Source organism: Antennarius striatus, chromosome 10, assembly GCF_040054535.1.
Source record: "Antennarius striatus isolate MH-2024 chromosome 10, ASM4005453v1, whole genome shotgun sequence".
In the NCBI taxonomy this organism is placed as follows: domain Eukaryota; kingdom Metazoa; phylum Chordata; class Actinopteri; order Lophiiformes; family Antennariidae; genus Antennarius; species Antennarius striatus.
Genome location: NC_090785.1, coordinates 14,365,027 through 14,380,231, shown reverse-complemented (window position 1 = coordinate 14,380,231; position 15,205 = coordinate 14,365,027). Strand labels below are relative to the sequence as shown.

The window sequence follows — 15,205 nt, the reverse complement described above, 5'->3', positions numbered from 1 at the left end:
AGGAGACCAACCGAACTGTAAAGTGCACCACAGTTCGGTTGGTCATGGACTAAACCTGAGATTGTCTTTCCTCGTTAGTATGGCCACATTAGAAATATCCATTTCAAATTCCTAAAATGTCAAACTTTTCATTAGCTGCATTAGTATATATGTTCTAATTTCCAAAGATCCCTAGAAATGCATTGTCTCCAATGCCTTTGAAAGGATGCAAAATAAATACTTACAATATTTAAGCCCTAGTGAGTGTAGCCTCTGGGCTAAGTGTAGTGGTCCCAGGGCTCTCAGGATCCCTCCAGTGTTTGTGGAATAGATATTAAAAAAAGAGTTTCTTCTCATAAATAATTTGGAATGTTCTACAGCACCAAACATAAAAAAGACTAGGAGACAGTGTAAAGCAGTAACATTTGGTGACATGTAAGAAATGCTAGGATTTCACCATATCTCCACATTATTATCACAATCTAGATCGAGTGGTGGACCGTCATGCACTGTTCTGGGAATTTTTGCTTTGATGATTCTTTTCAGTATTTTCACAATACTGGCAAATGAATAAAAAAGATTGTCATAATATATACTGTATATTTAAAAAAATGTTGAAGAAAGTGCATAGTAAACAACAGTCATCAGCGTTTGACCCAAGATCCACCATAAAGAAAAGTTAATCAAAACCATAAACAGTTTTTTGAGATATCTAGCAGACAACAAACGAAGGTGATCACATAGACTCCTCAAATTGTCACTGGTGATTCAATGCAATTTGTCACCACATGCAAGTTACTGCTCTATCATAGCGAGTGAGCCATAACAGAATTTAAAAGCTCTGCTGACATCCTTCATCTAAGACTAAAGCAAAGTAGAATTATATTTAAGGAATTTCATAGATTAGTTTGTGGAAGTCATGGAGTTAAACAGGAAAACAAAAACTATCCAGATTTTTATGTTCTTTTTACATTTTAATGTTGTAACACCAGCATCTGTGATGGCATTTGGGTGTTAGTGCCCATGGCATGGATCACCTTCCCATCTGTGAAGGACCATAAATGCTGAACAATATTTACAGGTGATGGAATGAAATGAGGTGCCATTCAGACAACATTTTAGGGGACTTCCATGTTCGCTTCACAGAGAAAATGACAATGAGGAATGACATGAGAATCTCTGGGCAGCTGCTAAGATATGATGATTGATTGGAGGAAAGTGTTAACATGCGATAATTAAACAAGGGAGAAAATATAGATTCAGATACTGGCACACTTGATTTACAAGATTTAGACAAGAAAAAAATATAAGCCAATATTAAACCAATGTGAGCTACATCGTGAGCTCCTTCAGCCCTCCCTGGGAAAGAGAGAGCAGAAGGAGCCCTTTCCACAGGGAAAGGAATTTTAAGAAGTTACCTCGTTGAAAGGCAACACTAACCACGATATGAAAGACAAACTGACCCAACAGTTCTGATGCAGACTGAACAGTTGGCCTCTAACTAAATTAGCCTTATTGCCAAGAGTTGTCCTTATAAAATAGTGAGCATATGTAGAATCAAATACAAGTAGCACACTCTAAAAAAATGATTCAAGGACCTAGTAAATGTCACAGTAATATATAGTTATGCATGCTCAATAAAAATTCTGAATATCATCATGATGAGTATTTGATTTGACTACATCAAAATTGATTAGCAAAACTCCAACAGGAATATTTGTGTGAAATAGACACATGTAAATTAAGTTTACTTACTTAAAATAAAGTATTATTTGACTCACAGATTACATGGTTTAAATATATGTAATAATAAGTGTATGTTTCACCAACCTTTTTGAGAATATATTAACAAATATCAGTTAGTTTTAATAAGTGAAATTATTAAAAAAGTCAACTCAATTTTATTGGAGACGTAACTAACAACTTAAAAACATCAAGTAAACAGAAGGGAACCGATTCCACCTTTTTAGGATTTTGGGGCGCTGGTCACTCACTCTGGCAGTGGCTCAGCGGTAGAGCAGATGTCTTGAAGACAGATCGCCCAGCCATTGGTCGTTTGAATCCTGCTCTCACCAGGACATCCTTCAGAGTGTGAGCTGACAGTGGGAGGTGTCAGCTCACTGCCAAGGCGCCCTTGAGCAAAGTGCAGTCCCCCCTCATTTTGGGGTACGGCCCCCCCAAATTCAGTTACATTTACTCAATTTGTGTAGGTAATTGAACGAAATCAATTCATTCAGACGTACTAGAAAATATTACTTACATTTTACTCATGACTCAGGTTTTGTTTTAACAGATTTGAGAACTTTCAAATCTACTCAATATTTGTAAGTGTAAAAATGATTCATTGATTGTATTAAGTAACATGCAGTATTATTTTTTTGAGTGCATGCTGTCTTTAGTGTCTTTGAAGTGCAAACATAAAGGAGGACAAGGGGAAACCATTTACTGTGATAAACATCCTCCCACAGAGTTTTTAGAGCTTCTCCATCTCTCCCTGCGTCTTCTGTGGTTTCTCTGGTATCCCTGTCTCTGCTTCTGATGGTGCTGCCCAAGTGCTGCCAAAAATCTCTGGGTAGGTTTGCTTGTTTTCATATATCTATATCTATGTTTGCAAATTGAGAACTACCGGTATATATACAGTAATCCCTTATTACTCACGAAAAACCACGATATAACAACCAAATGTTTATTTTATTATTTATGTATAATTTAAATGTTTATGAAGCCTCCCCACCTTCTATCTGTATTACCCTTTCCCACACTCTAATAGACTATTTAAAACACTTTTGTAAACTTGCAGGAGGAACCGTGAGTCTTGGAATACAGTGCACACACAGATGCTGTCAGCCAATATCTGACAAAAAATAAATAAATCTGCGATGTAGTGAAGCTGTACATCTTGAAGAGCGATTAAGCGAGGGAGTACTGTATATATAATCAACCTAATTGAAAGTTTTGTCTCTACGTCAGTAGTTGGAAGGAAATTAGTTGCAATGTTCAAACACACACACACACACACACACACACACACACACACACACAAACACACACACACACGCACGAACATACATATAGTTGTATTGTTATTTCTACAAACCCTGTGATATGATGTAACATTATAGCAATCAACTCCAACTGACTGCTCATTGTAAAGGCCAAGACATTTGTTGTAATGAAAATCAAAAACGAAGCTCCCAGCAGTAATTTCATGGCTGCTGAGGCCAGCAGTGGGTAGGTGGTGCAATGGGTTTATTCCAGGTTCAGTTAGATACCCTGAGAGACCAGAGAAGTTTATTGTGTGCTTATTGTGACAGACGATAGTTCTTGTATTACTTTTTTTGGATTATGTTTTAAAAGGTGTTGCTGAAATACACAGGCTGCTTGTGCGGGCTGGCTTATCTGTACATTGCGATTCCACTTTGGTAGCGATACCTGTTTATTTATGCTGACGAAAATGTGAGAAAATGGCCACTGATGCAGAGCTTCACCCATATTTCTTTATTACTATTTTTCTTGCGTATTTATTGCTTATCTGATGTGCCCTTTCTAGTCAGTGTGTCCAAGCTGATTTATTCTCCTGATGCATGCATAATTCAGCTGTTATGAAGCCAGCATGAAGGAGAGAGCCACTAAAGCACAAGAGGCATATGTGTGTGTCTTAAGTCTCAGCTGGGTGCAGCTGATGCGCCATTACATTGGGTGTGATGAGACCGCAAAGCAAGAGAACAAGCTGCAGTCGATACAGACAAGGTTACAATAGGGAGCTGGCATTCACACTTATTATCTCACACTGTGAGCACAGAGTTTAAATCAACAGCTGCAGATGACAATATTTTATTTGACAAGACATTATTTGCGTGAAATGCATCAGATTGGCATAAAAATGTCCCGGATAACAAACTGAAAAGATGATGGCTTTTCATTCTACACGTAAAAATAATGCTTTTTTAATCGGCAGACTTAAGATGATCATAAGATAAAACGCGAATCACAGACACGGCATATGACAAGGTGTCCACCCACCTTTCCTCCCAGATATCTTCTTCTTTTCTGTCGGCTTTTCCCTTCCGGAGTCGCCACAGCGAGTTAGTTGCCTCCATCTAACCCTGTCTTCTGCATCCTCTTCTCTCACACTAGTTACCTTCATGTCCTCTTTCACTACATCCATAAACCTCCTCTTTGGTCTTCCTCTAGGCCTCCTGCCTGGCCTTTTCTTTTTCTAAAATATATACTGTTATAATCCCTGAAGGGAAATCAAGAACGCACACTCTAGTTTTTGTTAGTCACTCAATCACACACATACATATTAGTGTGTACAAGCCTCTGTAATTCACACAACCACACACAAGGAGGCCTGTAAGTATGCAGGGGAGGTAGAGTGGCGGGCAGCTCATTTGTGGAGTGGGAATCGAACCGCCGATCTCAGAACATTGGACGACCCGCACTACCACCCTCTTTACCACTGAGCCACTGCCCCCATGTCCATTTACATGTCCAAACCATCTCAGTCTCGCCTCTCTGACTTTATCTCCAAAACCTTTAACATGTGCTGTCCCTCTTATGTACTCATTCCTGATCCAATCCTTCCTGGTCACTCCCAAAGATGAAGTCTACCTGTGTGCTCCTACCTCCACTCTTATAGGTCACTCTATGTTCCTGCCTCTTCTGGAAGAAAGTATTCACTATAAATATTCCCATCCTTTTTGCAAAGTCAACTACCATCTGTCCTTCTGCATTCCTCTCCTGGATACCAAATCTGCCCATCACCTCCTCATCACCTCTGTTTCCTGCACCAACATGTCAATTGAAGTTGGCACCAATGACAACTCTCTCACTTCTAGGTATGCTGTGCATCAATTCATCAAAGTCCAACCAGAATTTCTCCTTCACCTCCAGCTCTCACCCTACTTGTGGAGCATACCCAACATTAAACATAACAACATTGAACATCACACCTTCTATTTCTAGCTTCAGACTCATCATTCTATCTGACTTTTTACCTCCAGGACATTCCTAACAAATCCCTCCTTCAAGATAACTCCTACTCCATTTCTCTTCCTATCTGCACCATGATAGAACAACTTGAGCCCTGCTCCTAAACTTCTAGCCTTGCTACCTTTCCACCTGGTCTCTTGGACACACAGTATGTCTACCTTCCTCCTCTGCATCATATCAACCAACTCTCTACCTTTTCCTGTCATAGTCCCAACATTTAATGTCCCTACTCTCAGTCCTATACTCTTCGCATTCCTCTTCTCTCTCTTTCTATGAACACACTTTCCTCCTCTCCTTCTTTGACCAAGAGTAGTCCAATTTCTACCGGCACCCTGTAGGTGAACAGCACCGATGGTGGTAATTGTTAAGCCAGGCCTCGACCGATCCGGTATGGAAGTCATAGGTTTGATCTGCATGTTTGATTTGGCAAAAGTTTTACATCGGATGCCCTTCCTGACACAACCCTCTGTATGGGACTGGCACAATAAGACACTGGCTTGTGCCCTCTTGTGGCTACAGGGTAATAGACAGGGTAACAGACAGTTTAATAGACAGGGGTCAACAGACCGGTAACAGACAGGGTAACAGACAGGGGTAAAAGACAGGGTAACAGACATGGTTCTAACCCTAACCCCTTCTAATGCCTTCAAACCCCTTCTAACTCTAACGCCTTCTAACCTCTTCTAAAAGGAAGTTTAAGGAGTTCAAGGCATCACGTGGGTGGTTGGGGAAGTCCAAAAGGAGGACTGGAATTGACTCTGTTGTTTGGCATCGTGAGATAGGAGCGCATGAACCAAAGGGGGCAAAAACAATGGGGACAGCTGTTAAAAGGTAAATGACCGTCATCATTATTCTTTACTCTATTCTTTGTTTTTTACGTTATGCACAACTGTCATTTATTATGTAATAATCTAATCGTAACATGTATTTGTTACATATTTTGATGCACTTTTATGCTTTATAAAACATTTATGTCGGAATTTTTGTGGGCTTGGAACGGATTAGGGCATTTGCATGGAAAACGCGTCTCTACCTGCGTAATTTTCTACTTACGTAATTTCTTCCGGAACCAATTAATTTCGTAAGTAGAGGTACCACTGTATACAGGAGAAAAATGAAAAATGTTATTGATTGCCTAAGTTCATGTGGGTTAATGGCAGGTCCAACCTCACTGCCTTTGATATTAGGCTCCATTGGTTGATTTACAACAGTAAAGGCGATGCCAAATGAATACAAACAAACCAAAGGAGAGACTTGATTTGGTTTGCCATCAAAGGCATCCAGGAGAGCAGCGAGAGCCATTCATTATTTGACTCTTAAGGGAACAAAAGCAACTGTCTCTGGATAGCTAATTAGACGGAATGCTGAGGAACAGGGAGCGGGCCTCACTTTAGTTACTGTAGAACTGACCAAGCCTGATTGCACCCCCCTCAGCCCCGCGTCGTCATGTGTGTCACGCTATCTTTCCATCTACAGTAACCCTCCAGGAAGCAGAATGAAATAGACCAACGGACTTGGCCATTCAGTCCTCCCATTTGTAAACCTCTTGGCCCTGATTGAATATTGCTCTGCCAATTGTACCCGACCGGCTTTTTCTTGTCTGCTTGATTAGCAGCATATCAGGAGCGTCTGCCATTCAAAAAGATGGATTGTACAGTTAATAGTCTTGTATTAATATGGTTCAAATGTGAATTAAATGTTTTTTTAGAATAACATTTGTGAATAATGGACAGGACATTTCAATATGAAATGCTGTTATTGTAACTGCATGGAATCAAACCCTCAGTCACAAAAACATATAGGTTGAATCAACTGACCATTCTCTTACTACCAGTTTGCTTTCCAGTGCATCTACAACCTGCAGCTTTAGAACAGTTACTACAGTAGGATGTATTTGGGCTTTGTAGGTGCATAGGCTGGGGATCTCAGTAAGATCTGTCTTTTGTTTTTATCAGTTTATTAATCAATGACTTTGGATTGTAGTTGAATTGTTTTGTTGAAGCTGAAGTTTTAACTCCCACATACTGGACTACAAAAAAAAGTAATCACCTGAATGCACAGAATCACTTGGTTTTATGACTGAACACTTATTTTTGTTGATGAATTTGTGGGTAAGGATAAGTGAAAGAGAAACTTACATTAGCTTGTTTGAATTAGGGTTACGTTGAGACTGCTGTCGAGTACACAACTAATTGTGTGATAATTGAGTGAGCAACTTCTTTAGAAAGTAAGTTAATTTCTTTTCAGGACATTCATCTTCTTTTAGTAACAAACAAAAGTGTTTTGGGAGATTATCTGTATTTAGAAATTGTAATTTTTTTAATCTATTTTTTATTTGTTCATCAACATCAACATGAGAAAAAAAGGGCTGACGGGTAGAAGCCATCTGGCTTGTGTAGTCCCAGTCCCCTCATTGTGAAACATTATTGTTTCAACCATTCATTCCCTTATCAGTGTAGTTAGAACATCTTACATTCAATTTATTTTACATCCAATACATTTTAGTCAATATTAACATTGTATCTTTTACAATCAAGCGTGCTTCAGTAAATAATGTATATGTTCCTGTATGCACTTGAATACCATATAATGTACATGGTACATGTCTATTTTTACAAGATGGAGAGTCAAGTTGAGCAGTAACCACTGGTAATCAATACTATACATGAGCTTATTGCTGCAGATAAGTTTGCTGAAATGACTCTGCTGCAGTTGAGGTCAGTGCAGATATTGACTGAGTCAATGAAAGAAATGCCCCGGAGATGTTTTTGGTCCAAATCTCAAAAAACAGTTTCCACCTGGCAGATTGGCGTTCAAAGGACATTAGACTTCCTGGTGTTATAATGAGGCTGTGACATCGAACACTATTCCAACTCTCAGCAGATGATTGCACAGAGCTTTCTGTGCAGCGGCTACTTGTTGGATCACTTTACTCCTACATATATCACCTTCAGAGTATTGATTACAACGCTGAATGACAGACAGAGTAAACAAGATCCCCTGCATTAGTCTCATGGTGTCAATCAGTGCCTTGACGTAGCTATAGATAATGAGAGACAAATTTCAATCCTTCTTGGATGTAAAAAGGCAACAGGTCCAGCTTTGACCACAAAATATCACTAGCATTTCACATCTTTGCATGAAAGTTTTTCCAAAATTTAACTTTCAGATTTTAATTTTAATGTTTTTTTTCTTTTTTATTGTCTCAAGATAAACTGATTTTTATTAAAATTGGTATAATAATACATTTAAAGGAGAACTTAGTGCATTTTAAAGATAACTTAACACTTCAAGAGAGACTGTGCTTTGTTGTAGTTCCTGCAGAAGCTACAGAGAATGCTGAATTTTGTTGTTGACTTTAGGCTCCACCTCTCGCCATACTTTAATATAAGTAGCCATCATGAATATATTTATGATCCCTCTTTTCAAACCTCGACAGAGTTTTGTCAGGATTTTGATTGTTGCATACTCCACTTTCTAAACATGGTGACAAACCTCCTGTGATGGTAATTGGCTCTGCCACTGCAATGTGTTTATGGCAAAGAATTTTGTGGGGGATGTATAACATTCACAGCTAGCTTTAAGGTGGAAAGAAGGACTGTGAGAGAAAGCCAACATATAAGAGATACGGTATAGCGAAGAGTGAGGAAGACGGTAAGAGAAAGAATGAGTCATAAATCAAGGGGAGGTGAGGTGCTGAATCAGGGTTGATTGTACCTGGGAGAGAAAATCAAATTTGCGATCATCTGTCTCTGCAGCAAAGATCGAGCAATTATCTGGCCAATCCTGACCACCAGAACAGAAAGGCCAACACACTTTTACCTCAATCCTGCACAGCCCGGGATGTTTAAGGGGAATATTGTCTGAGAAGTAAACTGAAAGTATCTAACAAACAGTATCCCTCTTAGAGGTAAAGAAAAAAAATGAGGATTTGGTCCAAATATTTTTAAATGGATTGTCAGTTTTTTACCATGTGTGCTTGGGGTTGATTTGAGAATGAAAGATCTGCATAGATCTTTCTTTCTCTGCCTTGACATGCATTAACACAAAAAATCTCTACCAATATATCATATCAGATAAAAGAGATCCATCCCCTTGTTAAGGTGGTGCCATGCCGCCAACGGTGGCTCCATATTGGCATTTAGAGAACAAATTTACCTCCATTTCCTTTCAGAACATAAGAGCTTGATGCACATGAGCCATCACTCTTTGACTGAAAGCCCTGCACTAAAGCTTAAAAGCATTTTTTTGCTCTCCCAATAACAGAGACAAATGAATAGTGTGGTTGTAATTAGTCTTTTATATTGACTGAATAAAGACTCTTGGTGGAACCCGGATAGCTGTGTTTTCGCTCCCTAATAGAAAAGTGGGTAGAATAATTGCGAAGTTAGCTCCAGTATTGTGAATGATAAATGCATTCATCAAATCAAAAAAGCAAAAAGTCACCCAGGAAAATAAACAATCTAAAGTGATGCCCTATGTTAAACATTGTAAGCAGATGGTCATTTGTTATTTGCAATTTTTTGTTACGATCTAAATTACAAATATACCAGGAATAAAAACTAGAAATCTTGCAGAAGCATTAGTCTCATGGGATTTATTGAAATATCGATTTATCATATTTTTACCCAGGTAAAGATTATTCACATTGTAGGTCAGAAATCACTGAAATGCTTTTTTTAACATGTCAATTTCTGTTTAAGACAAAGCTGCCACAAGAAAATCTCAGGATAGCAATAACCCAGTGGACCGAAATACAACGATTTCTCATCGACTCTCAATTAGGTGACCCAAAGCAGCATTACAGTGGCTGAACAAAGAAACAAATACATCACAGATGCCAGCCGGTGCACTCGCATACCCTAGGGTATACTTGTTTATAAAGAGCAACTATAGCTCAGGTGATTAAGAATATAAAGCATTTTTCCTAGATGATCCAGAGTGGTAGTGACCATGGCTCCAAATATTGGTGTGGGACAGATCTACAGCACTTACTTTTATGTGCTGTTACTCAACATAGACTTTAAAGTAATAATTAACAGCATTTCTCTGTTGCTGTTCAGTTAATCTTACAAAACTGCGCGTGCCTTGAAGTTGGACCTGCTTAAAAGTAGAAGCATTGAATATAATACAGACATGAGAAGTTTTCTGTTAAGGTTCCTTTTTTCTCTTTAGCCAGAAGGTTACAAAAAAAATCTCCTTTGAAAACTATTTTCCCTTGTCACTCCTCTTGGTTTAGCCAGCAGTCAGTGTCCATATTGCCTGGGGAACTGCACAGCCTGATAAGCGGAGGTAGAGGCTCTCTGACACATCTGTCTGCTTGATGAGCCAAGTGTCAAAGCCCCCCAAAGTGCTGGATGGAGTGCATCAATAAACTGCTTTAATCCCCTCTTGGGGCCAATGTCCTCACACTAATAAGGGATCGTCTTACACCACTGCTAGTAAGGAGAGAGGTAAAAGTGGCTTGGCACGGGCCTCAGCATGGGGATGTACAGTACATAGGGAATTGTCTGTACACATCTAATAGCGTGTAAATCACCGACACCTGCTGCTGCCTTAATAGCTGGACTGAATAGACGTTTTGTTTCCCCCTCCTTACTTCACCTCCCTCTTTTGCGTTCAGTCCATCATTTCTATCTTTAAAGATTATGTGCATTTGTCATTGCTGTTCTCTCTCCAACACCTCCTCTGTGTTTGCAATTCAGGCTCCTTTCTCCACCTCCGCTATTTATTGAACTGTGCTCTAGACAGTTTCCCTTGCTCGGCAGCAGAGGCGGAGCGGGGGGGACCGGAACTGGCAGCTGGACCGTATGGGTTGTGTTGAAGGACGTGTGGGTTGCTCACATCCTGAGGGAAGATCCAACGAGTGCTCTAGTCAGAGTGACCCTAATTAACCACATATTATCTGTAGGCTGTGTGGAGGATTACAGCCCTCAGCACTGGACCTTACAGGCCTGCAGACAGGACTTCATGCCGTCATACCCTCACAGCCAGACACAGAGGCTTGGGGGTGTGAGGGCAGCCCCAAAATAAAGAACCACATCAAAAAACCTGCTGCTTGAAACAAATCTGCTGGTCAGGACTTTCCAATAATGACAAAATACAGACCTATAAATGTGATTTGGATCACAAATGAAGCCACCTTTTCATTTTTTCACCATCATATTGGTTTTATCCTCTACCTCCCTCCCAGGTACAGATGGAGAAAATAGAAGATTCTGTGAGTAGAGGTGTTATTCTGTTGAAAGCTAATGAGCTAATTTTCCTTTCTGATGCGAAGACATTAAAGAATGAAAGCTTTGCCGTGTTGTCAGGTCATCATAAACATGGTGTAGTGCTGCGTTAAAACAAAGTCTGTTGTCAGGAAGGCAAAGCAATCTGGGAACTACACAAAAACCCTCAGTGAGGCAACACAAAGCAGCCCCCACAGGCAGACAGACTCATTTCTATAGAGAACATTTCAGCAGCAGCTGTGACATACCTCATTTCAGATGAGAGACGAGCCGATATCAACAACATGATTAAACAGAAGATTAACCGACACCAACCAGCCAACTGTTTAAAGAATGCAAAGGTTATAGCTCATCAGAAACACCATTTCTTTGAGTGTAATGTGTTATTACATATGTTATGAGCTGCTGGTGTCATTTATTTCACATTACCATAACAGCAAACTACAGAATAAAACAGCACAGTGTTAACAGGGGAAGGAATTACAAGCTGAATCTATTCTCTGTTAACCCTGGCGTGCAGCTGCTAATCTGTGCCACTGCAACACTTCCCATGGTTCAATGTTACTTACCTCTTTCAGTGTCGTAGAGGTAGACAAACTTTTGCCACTTGTAGTGAGAGAGCACGCTGAGGACAGCGCCCCGGAGGGCGGGGCGCATCTGGATGACAAACTGCACCTCATTATCAGTGGGGTAACTGGGCGTGACGAAGGAGGTGTGCAGAGCGCCGCAGAATGAGGTCAAGGTGTTCATGGACTTCTTGTCGTAGAATCCAAAGATGGCGTACACTCCACGGGAGAACTGGGAGCAAACTGCAGGGATAGCAGAGGGCAAGAGGACATCAGTGGAAAGACATTAATCAGCAAAAAAAAAAAAAAGCGTGTGTGCATTCACAACTGTGTGTCTCATCAATTGAGACACTAACAGATTGATTGATTTGTTTGTGCTGCCTCTAATGACCTGCCAAAGAGTTTATATGACTCTATGGGACCACCGCTGCACTTGACAAAACCTTCATTGTTAAACTGCAGTACTGCAGATCCTGCATAAACAGCAATATTATTAATCAAGTTATTGATATTTATTGTCATTATGAATTTATGATAATTATTTCTGACTATCACATTTATCCAAAAAGACGCATCAAATTGTTTGATGATTTTTCTAAAGCTCCAAAATGTTGACATATTATCCAACATGACATTGTAGAAATACATGGACTATATTTTTTCTGATAACTTGCCTCCAAAGTTGTTTAATAAATTGTGGATTTGTACACAATGAATAACTTAAGTGTATATTATATGATGTTTGTAAATGAAAAATAAAATGCTTGTCTACCCGGCTGCAAAAGTATAGTATCATTTTGTGCAGGTCCATTAACATTTTTAAATTAAATTTGATGTTTAAAGAGACTAATCTGAGTTATTTTTTAAATATAGAACAAAGAAAACCCAATGCGCCTTTTCGACAAGAATTGAAGACTGATATCATGATGTCATGAACAATGTAGCCACAAGAGGACACAAGCCAGTGTCTTATTGTGCCGGTCCCAAGCCCGGATAAATACAGAGGGTTGCGTCAGGAAGGGCATCCGGCGTAAAACTTTTGCCAAATCAAAGATGCGAATCAAACGTATGACTTCCATACCGGATCGGTCGAGGCCCGGGTTAACAACGACCGCCATCGGTGCTGTTGACCTACAGGGCGCCGGTGGAAATTGGATTACTGTTGGTCGAAGAAGGAGAGGAGGGAAGTGCGTTCGCTCGAAGAAAGAGAAGAGGAACACCAAGAGTATAGGACTAAGATTAGGGACGTTGAATGTTGGAACTATGACAGGAAAAGGTAGAGAGTTGGTTGACATGATGCAGAGAAGGAAGGTAGACATACTGTGTGTACAGGAGACCAGGTGGAAAGGTAGCAAGGCGAGAAGTTTAGGAGCAGGGTTCAAGTTGTTCTATCATGGTGTAGATGGGAAGAGAAATGGAGTAGGAGTTATCTTGAAGGAGGAGTTTGTTAGGAATGTCCTGGAGGTAAAAAGAGTGTCGGATGGAGTGATGAGTCTGAAGCTAGAAATAGAAGGTGTGATGTTCAATGTTGTTAGCGGGTATGCTCCACAGGTAGGATGTGAGCTGGAGGAGAAGGAGAAATTCTGGTCGGACTTTAATGAAGTGATGCAGTGCATGCGTAGAAGTGAGAGAGTTGTCATTGGAGCAGACTTCAATGGACATGTTGGTGCAGGAAACAGAGGTGATGAGGATGTGATGGGCAGGTTTGGTATCCAGGAGAGGAACGGAGGACAGATGGTAGTGGACTTTGCAAAAAGGATGGAAATGGCTATAGTGAATACTTTCTTCCAGAAGAGGCAGGAACATAGAGTGACCTATAAGAGTGGCGGTAGGAGCACACAGGTAGATTACATCTTGTGTAGACGGTGTAACCTGAAGGAGATCAGTGACTGCAAAGTAGTGGTAGGGGAGAGTGTAGCCAAACAGCATAGGATGGTGGTGTGTAGGATGAGTCTGGTGGTGAGGAAGATGAAGAGGGCAAAGGCAGAGCAGAAGACGAAATGGTGGAAGCTGAAAAAGGAAGAGTGTTGCATGACTTTAAGGAAGGAGTTAAGACAGGCTCTGGGTGGTCAGGAGGTGCTTCCAGATGACTGGAAAACTACAGCTAATGTGATCAGGGAGACAGGTAGGAGAGTAATTGGTGTTTCATCTGGAAGGAAAGTAGATAAGGAGACTTGGTGGTGGAATGAGGAGGTACAGGAGTGTATACAGAGAAAGAGGTTAGCCAAGAGGAAGTGGGACACTGAGAGGACTGAGGAGAGTAGACAGGAGTACAGGGAGATGCAGCGTAAGGTGAAGGTAGAGGTAGCAAAGGCCAAACAAGAAGCTTATGATGACTTGTATGCTAGGTTAGACTGTAAGGAGGGAGAGACTGATCTATACCGGTTGGCAAGACAGAGAGATAGAGATGGGAAGGACGTGCAGCAGGTTAGGGTGATCAAGGATAGGGATGGAAGTCTATTGACAGGTGCCAGTAGTGTGATGGGAAGATGGAAAAAGTACTTTGAAGAGTTGATGAACATGGAAAATGAGAGAGAACAAAGACTAGAAGAGGTGACTGTTGTGGACCAGGATGTAGCAAAGATTAGTCAGGATGAAGTGAGGAGGGCACTGAAGAGGATGAAGAGTGGAAAGGCAGTCGGTCATGATGATATACCTGTAGAGGTATGGAAGTGTCTAGGAGAGGTGGCAGTAGAGTTTCTGACTGGGTTGTTCAACAGGATCTTAGATAGTGAGAAGATGCCTGAGGAATGGAGGAGAAGTGTGTTGGTGCCCATTTTTAAGAACAAGGGAGATGTGCAGAGTTGTGGCAACTACAGAGGAATAAAGCTGATGAGCCATACAATAAAGTTATGGGAGAGAGTAGTGGAAGCTAGACTAAGGGCAGAAATGAACATTTGTGAGCAGCAGTATGGTTTCATGCCAAAAAAGAGTACTACAGATGCAGTATTTGCTCTGAGGATGTTGATAGAGAAGTACAGAGAAGGCCAGAGGGAGCTGCATTGTGTTTTTGTAGATCTGGAGAAAGCTTATGACAGGGTGCCCAGAGAGGAACTGTGGTATTGTATGAGGAAGTCTGGAGTGGCAGAGAAGTATGTTAGAGCAGTGCAGGACATGTATGAGGACTGTAAGACAGTGGTGAGGTGTGTTGTAGGTGTGACAGAGGAGTTCAAGGTGGAGGTGGGACTGCATCAGGGATCAGCTCTGAGCCCCTTCTTGTTCGCTATGGTGATGGACAGGATGACAGACGAGGTTAGACAGGAATCTCCATGGACTATGATGTTTGCAGATGACATTGTGATCTGTAGTGAGAGCAGGGAACAGGTGGAGGAGAAGCTAGAGAGGTGGACGTTTGTCCTGGAAAGGAGAGGAATGAAGGTTAGCCGCAGTAAGACAGAGTACATGTGTGTGAATGAGAGGGACCCAAGTGGA

At 40.8% G+C, this 15,205-nt stretch overlaps 1 protein-coding gene across 3 annotated transcripts in view; it reads right to left on the bottom strand.

Annotated features, from left to right (window-relative positions):
* LOC137602450 (glutamate receptor 3) overlaps window positions 1-15,205 on the bottom strand; it is an 86,710-nt gene that overhangs the window by 47,409 nt on the left and 24,096 nt on the right. For all 3 annotated transcript variants that reach the window (XR_011037163.1, XM_068325173.1, XM_068325174.1), the window contains exon 3: window positions 11,777-12,016. Coding sequence is in view for 2 of the 3 variants with exons in the window: in XM_068325173.1 (XP_068181274.1) it covers window positions 11,777-12,016 (240 nt within the window). In the remaining variant the exon portion in view is untranslated. The remainder of the gene's footprint in view (window positions 1-11,776; window positions 12,017-15,205) is intronic.